General features: G+C 40.3%; 1 protein-coding gene across 2 annotated transcripts; it reads left to right on the top strand.

Annotated features, from left to right (window-relative positions):
* Positions 1–1,264: 1,264 nt before the first annotated feature.
* On the top strand, positions 1,265–8,500 carry slc35e4 (solute carrier family 35 member E4). Of its 2 annotated transcripts, none has more exons than XM_028601766.1 (3): positions 1,265–1,372; positions 2,485–3,095; positions 6,911–8,500. In XM_028601766.1, exons 2-3 carry the CDS (start codon positions 2,504–2,506, stop codon positions 7,441–7,443), a joined length of 1,125 nt encoding a protein of 374 aa, XP_028457567.1. In that variant the 5' UTR covers positions 1,265–1,372; positions 2,485–2,503; the 3' UTR covers positions 7,444–8,500. The 2 variants fall into 2 exon arrangements, with proteins under 2 accessions (XP_028457567.1, XP_028457568.1); XM_028601767.1 differs by lacking the exon at positions 1,265–1,372 and adding an exon at positions 1,786–2,384.
* Positions 8,501–10,624: the final 2,124 nt, after the last annotated feature.

Here is a 10,624-nt window from a genome sequence, read left to right as displayed (position 1 = left end):
ATTATGAATAAAAGTTCATAGCATATACAATATTGATGATGCAAATAAGGTGTTGTTCAAATAAAGCACAATGTTATGTTTTCCTGCAGGTAATACATGCTACATAATCTCAAAGGTTTCCATGGCAACATATAGCTATGCATGGTTTAATAGTGCTCAAGCACTTCTGTAGAGGAAAGCCTCTTCACCTAGCTAATAGTTTGTGGACTCTTACTGAAACATGATGTGAACTCACCTTTTGTGCCCAATGACCTTGAAAATGATGTATTTTTGAGCAATCAAATAAAAACATAAAGCTGTCACCTTGCTGTTATTTTCCATCAAACCAATGTTCATGTCTTTTAGTCTCGCATTGCCAGACCTATCTCCACAGCGCTGTATGTCTTTTAACTCACAAGGGACAGATGATACAGAAGATATCCAGAGAAACAGTGATGCCTCGAGGCCAACAATATATTTATCTTGGTAATCTTGAGGTTGAATGCCAGCCGCTGTCATAAATGCAAAATAACAAACCAGGCAACAGAAATGTCTCATCTGATGATAAATAAAAGGTGTACTAGCTAAGTTTTAAGATATGCCAAAGGAAATGTGGATATCTAGACTTTCCATAAATGCTTCTTTCCCAGAACATTATCATTTTATATTTGTGGTACCTTTAAAACTCCAAAAAGTTCATAACAAAACAATAACAAACAGAATACAGGTTTTAAGAGATGGTACAAAGGATAAGACTGATTTGATTGTATATTGTATTAGTAGTTTGATTGATTTTTCCTCCATGGTGAATTAGTCAAAGAAAAAGTAAACCATCTGCATTTCCTCATGGTATATGTGATGTTTTATACTTCGTCTGAACTGAACTGTAGTGAGAGTATGTGTAAAGCCGGTGCATGGAAGGAACACTGAGTTGAATGGGATGGTGGTATTGCAGTGATGTCTCCAATTTGCTTTTACTTTAAGTCAAACAGAGAACACATGCATCTTTTATAGGTCATTATTTGCATTTTGCAAATTAAACCCTGCTGTTGCTAACTACTGTATGCTTCCTAGCTCACCCTGAACACTTCATATGATAACAGAAAGGCAATTCATCATTTTCATTGGATTCACAGCTCCAACACTTCAAAATCTGCACAGGTGATGTTGCATTCAGCTTGCACCATGCAGCCATAAACATGTACTGTACAGTATGTCAATGCATGCGGCCCCCCATAAATAAGTGGCATGGCCCTTTAAACACAATAATATCCAATGACACCAAAGCGCGTCCGCCGCCTCGGCTTGTCACCGGTCTGACAGCACGCTGACCGACTGAAGGAGATTTTAGGGATGCTGCCAGCTGCTGTCAACGTACTCATCGAAGAACAAGGTAAAAACGACGAAACTCAAATTCTCAGAAAATGTCACTGTCACAGTCGTAGTGGTAATGTCCACTTAACAAATGTAGGCTAACACCGCGTCGAGTCAGAGTGACGGTTGTTGTTTTGTAGCTAACAAACCTTGCGTTAGCTAACAAGTGCGCGCTACCTTAGCATGATCATGGACGTATTAACGTTATAAGAACTGCTTTATAGCTAACAACCCTTACGTTAGCTAACAAGTGCGCGATACCTTAGCATGACCATGGATGTATTATGAGAGCATGACAGCACGAGCGCAGGCATATAGCTGCCTGGTGTCAAGTGACAGTCCGTAGCAGAGGTCAGCTAACTTAACCCACCTTAACGTTACCCTTTTATTTTGTCAGACAAAGGGACTGTTTTTCTCTTGTTGTGTCAGCTAACGAGACGGCCAGCATGAAACCGCTGTCAAACTAACGTAAGACAACGGTTAAATGTTGTGTCGTGTAATGGGTGTAACAGGCGAACATAGTGTGTCAGGGTTTCCCTCTGCTACAGTGCTGGGAAAGGAAATCACAAGCTCTCATCGGGCAATGAAGTAAGCTGCTTTTTAAAGCGTGGAGAAAGTCATAACCCATGTCAGATGAGCTGCTGCTGCGATGTCTGATATTTATAAGATTAAGTTACAAGCACATCCAGTATCGTTACCTAAGTCGCCCCATGTTGTTTACTACAGTGCTGAGGTTTTTGGTGCATCACTGAAGTCGTCACCGTCATTGCTGCATGTTAGGAGAATAACCAATCCGCTCAGTCGCGGAGAAGGTGCGTGCTGTTTTTCAGCCCGCCCTGAACAGCTCTCCTCATTCCTCCCCCGTCTGTCTTTATGGTCCAGCATATGGCATTTTGCCTGCGCGGAGTAAGTTACACAAGCCAGTCATGCAAAATAGAAACACGTGTCTGTAGGCGGTGCTGAAAATGTCAGGTTTACTGAACAGTAAAGACTGGCTACCACCACAGAGAAGAAAAACCGCTGTGTCGCAGGTTATTTACACGAATTATACGTTAGCCCCAAACTTGCCGGTTTGATCTACATTTCAGTTGGAGATGAGAGGTACGGACTCAACATGTGTTTTTCTTTCAGAGAGGACAATGATACGAACATGATCAACGCCGATGGCTTCTCAAAATGCGAGGCGACTCTGCAAGAGAGAAGCAGAAGGAGGCCACCCGCAGAGATGCTCCATCTGCTGTCAGCTGTTATTGTTTGGCTGGTGACGGGAACCACCATCTCCAGCCTCAACAAATGGATATTTGCTGTTTACAACTTCAGGTACCCTCTGCTGCTGTCAGCATTGCACATGCTGACAGCCATAGTGGTGGACTATGGGCTGATCAAACTGCGGGTGATCCGCCACAGAGGGGCCGAGGAGCAGGACCTGACCCACAGTGCAAAATGTAAGGTGTTCCTGTTGAGTCTGACATTTTGTGCCAGTATCGCTTTTGGGAACATGGGTCTGAACTATGTCCAGCTGTCGTTTGCACAAATGATCTATACCACCACCCCGCTCTTTACTTTGGCCATCTCCACATTAATCCTGGGCAAACAACATCACATCCTCAAATACACAGCCATGATGCCCATCTGCCTTGGAGCCTCCTTCGGCATCATGGGAGAGGTCCAGTTTGATCAGACCGGCTGCTTCTTTGTGTTTGCAGCGACCATGTTGAGGGGTGTCAAGTCCATTCAGCAGAGTAAGTACCAACTGTTGACTTTACATTTTGTTGTGTTTTTGTTGTCGCTATAAGAAGAAGCCATTGTATGTTTAAAGTGACCATAGTATGCTCATTTTCAGGGTTCATAACTGTAATTTGAGATTGTATCAGAATAGGTTTACATGGTTTAATTTTCAAAAAACACCATATTTTTGTTGTACTGCACATTGCTGCAGCTCCTCTTTTCACCCTGTGTCAGGTCTCTGTTTTAGCTACAGAGTGAGACCTCTCAACTTCTATAAGAGCTTTGTTGTCAGTCGCACATGCGCAGTAGCTAGATAAGGAGAAAGCCGTGCAAATTTTGACCAGCTGGACAGGCAGGACACATTCAGAAACCCATATCTCACTCAAAACAGCATGGATGTTTTTTGTAAAAGTTTGTATGCGTGTGGAAGCACCAGAGACACAAAATAACACCCCAAATCCCAGAAAAAGTGATTTCTTTTTTCAGAATATGGGCACTTTAAAAAAAAACAACAACAACAAAAAAAGTTTATTACTGGAAATTTAATCTCATGCCACAGACATCAGAGGTTATTTTAGTGTTTCCCCCGTTCTGTGGTCCAGGAACGTTTTAGTGATTCAGTGATTCACCTCTCATTCCAGTAACACACCCACATATTGAGGTGGGAAGTCACAGTGGCATATTTTCTGGTTTCTTAGGGAACATGATACAAACATCAATAGTCTATGAATTAGAATGAGAGGGGTTTTTACACACCCTGGGAACATTGCCACCCATGTTTCTGTTTTCTGAATAAACTATTTATACAAACTGCATTCAAGAAACCGTGGCTCGGAAACAGTGTTAACAGTTTAAAATGTCTTGACTCATTTTTAGTAAATTAATAATTTTTTGCTTGCTTTGTATTGAGTAGATTATCCTAGTGAAACAAAGTAAACTATAGACTTTTGGTACAAAACATTTTCAGATTAAAAGTGTGGCTACAGTGAAAAAAGTGTCCTGGGGAAAAGACAGATTCCTTTCTTGAATTGATGTCATAGGCAGAGTAGTGCCTTCACTTAACTTATCCAATGTACTCATTTATCTAATGTTTGGTGCTTTCAGGGAAGCATTTGTGGAAGGAATTCCTTTAAAGTTGGTTTCAGTGTGCAGAGGATTAGTATCTCTAACGTCAGTCTCTACAACATTTGGATAGTGGTCAGAGAAGAAAAAAGAAAGTAATGAGTTTCTAAAAATAAATTTAGGAGTATATGGAGGCGGGACCTGTATTTAATTGTTACGTAACACTAAAGCAGATATTCAGTTTTGCTCAGAAGGATGTAATGCTACATATTTTGTACGTGGAGCAGAGAGGCACCTCACGGTTTCAGGGGCGGGCTTGTGACTTATCAGGTCATCAGTTCAATTACTCTAGTACAGCTGCTCCGTGACAAACTGTACAAGATTCCAGACGTGTTTAGAAAGTTGCTCTGTTAAATAGGGGTAAATACATACCGGTATACAGGAAGGAAAGTTTGAGTCCTTCATTGCGTTAAGAATTTGTAAAGAAGGTTGAGCAGGTCGAAGCTGCTGCTCATTACTATTATTTTTAATCATGGCTAAACATTTGAGTTCATCCTGAGGTGCCAAACTAGCTGGACGATGGCTCAAGTTTCAACAAACAATTTTCATCCTCTCTCACTTTTTGTTGTAACCGTTAACTTTCTCTGACACACTAAGTAGTGCACATGTTTCTGGAAGTGTTTACAGTGAGTGAAGAGCGTTCAAGCTGCCTTAGCGCGTGTTGTAGTCAAGACCACCTAAACCGAGACCAGGTCATCACCAAGACCAGAGTGCATCGAGACTGAAACAAGACCAAGACTTTAAAGTGATGGTTCGGAGTAATGTCCCCCTAGGGTCCTTTGCACCATGACCTCGAGCCAAACACCCCCCCAGAAGCTTTTTTCACCTGGGTCGAACATTGGGAGAGTTAGCGTAGAGTAGCGTTATCAGCTGAATAGCTTAGCGCAGGGGCTAATGGATCCGAAGTGTATCTTAACATTACCCCAATAATAATGCCCAAAATGATACCAAACGTCTACAGTAGTACAAATAGGTTATGCACTCATAAAACGATGGATTGGAAAGTTTGTAGGTACACCAGAAGTTTATGTAAATAACACTTGCCTGCTGGCTTCTGCTCTCTGCTGTTGTTGCTGCTGTAAGACGAGTGCTTAGGGCCGTCTACAAATTACAACACCGAAAAGAGATGCAACAAAAATATTTATTAATTTAACTTATTTTTTAAAGTAAGTGCTGTAGAATAACTAGCAGGAGACAAGTTATAATTGAGGTAAGTTTGGAGACATTACCTTATTTAATCATTAAATTAATCAATATTTTTGTTGCATCTCTTTTCGGTGTTGTAATTTGTAGACGGCCCTAAGCACTCGTCTTACTGCAGGTAGCAGTTTGGCTCGAGGTCATGGTGCAAAGAACCCTAGGGTGACATTACTCCGAACCATCACTTTAAGGGGTTGAGACTGAGTCAAGACCAGGTGCCGACCAAACAACTGACTAGGGCTGGGTATCGTTCAGAATCTTTCAATCCGGCGCCAATTTTGATACCTCAGTTTCGATACCGATTTCTAACGATACTTTTTTCGATACCATATGTTTTAAAATCCATTTCAACATCAACAAAAATACATTAAACACAAACTTTTATTTTCCACCTTAATTGTGAATCAAAACCGTTATCAAAAATTAAAAATTCTGGTAAAACTGCTCACTCAGAGTAACATTAATAAAAGTGCCTTGCCTTATAAGCTCAGCCTGTCAGTCAGTCATCAGGGCAGAGAAACCACCGTTGTGGCTGCTTGTAAGAGGAAGTGTAACGTCAACAGCACCGCGACCGCTTTCGGCTCGCCATTAATATCATATCGCAGCAAACGCTGTCTGCGTGAAGTTTTAAACAACTGTAACCACACTAGAAACCAACCGTGACTTTCAGTGACTTCAACAAAACTGCAGACAGTTTACTCCGTCCGCACCTCTCCGTGTGCGTGTGTGTGTGTGTTTTTTTCGATACCATAAAAGTATCGACGTTCGGTACCCAGCCCTACAACTGACAAACAAGATCCCTGAAACATACAGTATACACAACTAGCTAATATGTATAGCAAATATTCGCTAAATCACTTTGGGTGAGGGGTGAAGTGATTTCTAAAGAGTTTTGGTAGAGAGGCATATTGATAATGTTAGCTTAGCTTACCTTTCTTTATGCTTCCTTTCTAAAGGCTGATTTATGCTGCTGCATTAAATCGATCCGTGGTCCCTACGGATCAACACTCTCGGTTCAGAATGCATGTGAATTCGCAGATCAATTGTAAAGGCTAACCATAATAATAGTGTGAAATAGATTTTTACTGTCTCCGCTACTTAAAGTAGGCTGATACATCTCTTTGGAGGGTTGCCGTGAGAAGATACAGGCAACGCAGTTTTCTGTTCACGCGAATGGCGCACGTTAAACTCCCATTCTAATATGGCACCAGTGCCTAAACGACCGGTACCTACCGGACAGAATAGCAACGTGGATTTCGTGCTGTAGAGGATTCCAACAGCGGGACGTACAACAGTCTGCCGCTAAAGCGGTGAACTCAAAGACACAAACTAGCAGTTGGTCATTGCTGTTTTTTGTTTTTTTTCTTTTGTTTACTTTTCTTCAACACTGCACGCCTTGTTGTTTAAAGGTCTCCAGTAAAAGCCTTGTTTTACACATGACGCTGTCTATGTCAATTAACCCTATGTCATGTTTGTAACCACTGTATACATTTCTCCGTTTACTCAGGCATCTTACTTCAGGAGGAAAAAATCAGCTCTGTGTTCCTGCTCTACCTTATGTCCATTCCTAGCTTTTGCATCTTGACCGTGGCAGCTCTGGCCTTAGAAAATTGGGCTGTGCTGGAGTCACCGTTTCATTACGACTGCCACCTGTGGGTCTTTATCCTGCTCAGCTGTCTGGGCTCAGTCATGTACAACCTGGCCAGCTGCAGCGTCATCACACTCACCTCTGCCGTCACTCTGCATATCCTCGGCAACCTGAGCGTGGTGGGAAACCTGCTGTTGTCTCAGCTGCTTTTCGGCAGCGAGTTGTCCGCCCTCAGCTGTGCCGGCGCGGTGCTGACATTGTCTGGCATGCTCATCTATCAGAACTCAGAGTTTATCGTCAGCTTCGTGGACGCACGCAGGGCCAAAGCTGAAAAGTCCAGACAGGAGGATTCTAACACTACAAGTGGAGAGGACTTGGCCAAAGCTAGTGCTCCCGAAGCAACATATCATCAGCAGACAACGGACGGGAAACAAGAAGACAAGATAGACTGAACTGAAGGGATGAAGGAGAGAATAAAATGTTAAACCCCGGCTATAGTTTTCTGCCCTGTGTGTCTGTAAGTGGCCAAGAGCAGCAGAGGGTGTGTGACCTTTATAAGGCCATCATCACTGATGATATGATCCTTTTTATTTTATTTTTTTTACTTCCTCACTGTGCCAGTTTATTTTTTCGCTGGTAACCCAGAAGTGTCTGCAGAAAGGAAAAGGTTGCCTTTATTTGTCACAGTGATGGTTAAATTCTCTCCTTCATCTGTAAATCACTCAGACACAGCCTATAGCGCTATATGCATGCATGAGCACACTAAACGGTTTGATACCTCATGAGGTATTCAAACTGTCACTCATTCTACTCCACTGTGAACATGTTCTTATTGACAGAGGGCTCTTATCAATGTTTTGGGTGGCTGTCGTGGATATTGCAGGCTGCAGAGAGCCTTGTATGACGTTGAGGCTCAGATAGCACTGCGCCTCAAATCTGAATGGGCACAATTTGTATTAAAAATATATATTAATGGTACTGTTACCTGATGTTCACCTGGCCCTGTCATGGTAGGGTTTTGTATTTTGGCAGCTTTTGTTGTTGGTGTGTGAAGCAGGAAGCTTGTTAAATAAGGATGCTACAACTCTTATGTAGAGGCAGAAGTTCCAATGATGGACAAAGCCAACATTTTTGTGCAATGAGACGCCTCTTCCCCTCTACTGAAGCACATTTTTAAAATAAGAGGCCTGAGCTCAGTGTTTTGTCCTCCATTATGAACCTCACTGTGGCTTCCCACTTAAGGCCTAGATTCTGTTCTCAGGCGGTCTCTGTAGAATTAGTCCAATTATTTCTATCAACCGTGCGCTCACTGCAGCTTTCCTCGTTAATTAGGTTCACAAGTTCTCTAAGGAGTGTCACTCAACTTTAGATGTCTTTTCCCTGCGGAAGAGATGAGGAAAAAAGACAACTGAGATGTCCTTTAAGGTTGCTTCTTAAATCCTAACCAATGTCATCTATAAGTTTTTTAATTTGTCCAATTTCTGTGGGGGATATTTAAAAAAAAAAAAAAAAAAAAAAAAGGTTACCAGCACTAGAGATGGCCCAATACCTTTTTTTTATTTTTATTTTTGTGTCATATATTTTATTATGTTTTAACAACTGTATACTACTATCCCTGTATGGATGTGATATGATTTCTATCTTTGTTGTCGGTCTGGCTCAGTTAAACTCTTTGTGAAACATAAACAAACACAAACAATGAATGCCACAAAACTTTCTTTTTTATCCAGTTTGACAGTCCGTTATAACGGAAAAAGAACATGAATAAACTACTTTAATGTAGATTTTCTTTAGGGCTTTATTACGTGGTATCGGATTGGTGCATAAACTCCAGTACTCCCCGATACCAATACCAACGTTTTAGTCAGTATCGGAGCATCAGTATTGGACCATCTCTAACCAGCACATCTTGAAAAAATTACCTCTGCTGGACCGTGTATGTTTTCTCTCAGTATTTGAAAAGCATTTTATTGACATGATTTTATTTTGTGACAAAACATTTTATTTATGTGGAAGAAAATATTTATTTTTGAATGGTCATAGCAGTCACTGGCTTAACGGTGCTGTAGATTTTGGTCCTCAAGTGTCTTGCACATGAATACATGTAATATTAGACAGCACTGTTCTCTCCTCTCCTGTCTCTTTAGAGAAAAGTCAGATATGCTAAACAGAAGACTGCATGCCGCTGCTACTGAAAGAATCTTAAATGGCCCAGGATGTCTGTTACTGTGCACTCCCTTCTACATTTATGATATGCCAAATGTCTTTGAAAGTTATTTTGGTCACGCTGTGTCGAAATACTGGTTCTGTCATTGACCAGACATGATCATTTCTCACTTACAGTTTGAGCTTTCACAAGACAACAACAACAAAGCCATCAAAGATTTTTTTTCATGACACCTGCACCATTTTCTGCATATTTTGCCATAAGAAAAACTGCAGGCAGGATTGTATGCTAAGATTTGACTTAATGTATCACACACACATTTAATATTTCAAGGGTGCCATTCATAATATATAATAATATGCTTTTCAGAAATCCCAGTTAAAAATAATGGAACAAAAGATATGACACATGACACATTTTAAAGTTTGATGTCAGCGATTCTGAATTACATGTTTAAAGAATATGTACAGCAGATCATTTCACTGGTTTTACATTATTGGATTCCTCAGCTGTTGGACTTGTTATGCCCTTGTGTTTTATACATTATTAACTATTGGACTGAGATCAAGCAGCTTTTCAACAACCACAAGAAACCTGCAGCATGTGGTGGATTGTACTGTGTTTAGATAGAACATATTTTAAAGCATAATCACGTCCTATGATCAGAACAGCCTCAGTGGCCATTTTCTTTATTTGGTTTTATAATCTCATTTAACAATCACAAACTTGTGGAAATTTGGCAGGTTTGGCTGCGTGTTCTTGTGGATATTATGTTGAGTAGATTAATAGAATTGTGGGGCAAAGCAAATTTTGCACTTCAGAGGTATGAAGACGATGCCTTCAAAGCCTACGGTTCTTGTGTACATACTGGTTTTAATTGTTTGCAAAGCTAGTTTGGTGTAAATAGTTATTTTATGATAATAATGTATTTTATAGTCATACATGGCTGGTTTAAGCTGTACTGGTTTAAGAATTAAACATTTGCCTCATGCCTTATTTGGACATACTGTAGATAAGAAAAGAGTGATTTGATTTTGTCTTTTTTTTTTTTTTTTTTTTTAATACTTCAAATGCCAACAGCAGCCACAGGTGCATCTGTTTAGGGGCAATGATATGGGTGATTCATATACACATGATCTGCAATTGCTTGGAAAAAAACAAAACAATGGACTGGTACAATAAAAAGAAATTACGAAACAAACCACCTTATTACTTAATTAGAGTCTCACTGTCATACGTCCTACATATTTTTATAAAATTTAAGTTTTAATTTAGGTATCTTTGGCTTTTTAGTTTTTCAACCTTCTGATAAAACGTGTGACTTCCAATTACATGTTTATGGTATTTTAAAGGCTATGAAAGTTTTTTTTACCTTTTGTTAATTGTTCTTGATTGATTTTAGTTTTTAACTTAATTATTAACAGTAATTTTCCTTTTACATGTTAAAATATTCAATAATGTTCGGG

The sequence above is a fragment of the Perca flavescens genome, chromosome 16 (assembly GCF_004354835.1).
Source record: "Perca flavescens isolate YP-PL-M2 chromosome 16, PFLA_1.0, whole genome shotgun sequence".
NCBI lineage: Eukaryota > Metazoa > Chordata > Actinopteri > Perciformes > Percidae > Perca > Perca flavescens.
Note: the sequence above shows the minus strand (reverse complement) of the source record. Positions and strands in the feature narration are given on the sequence as shown.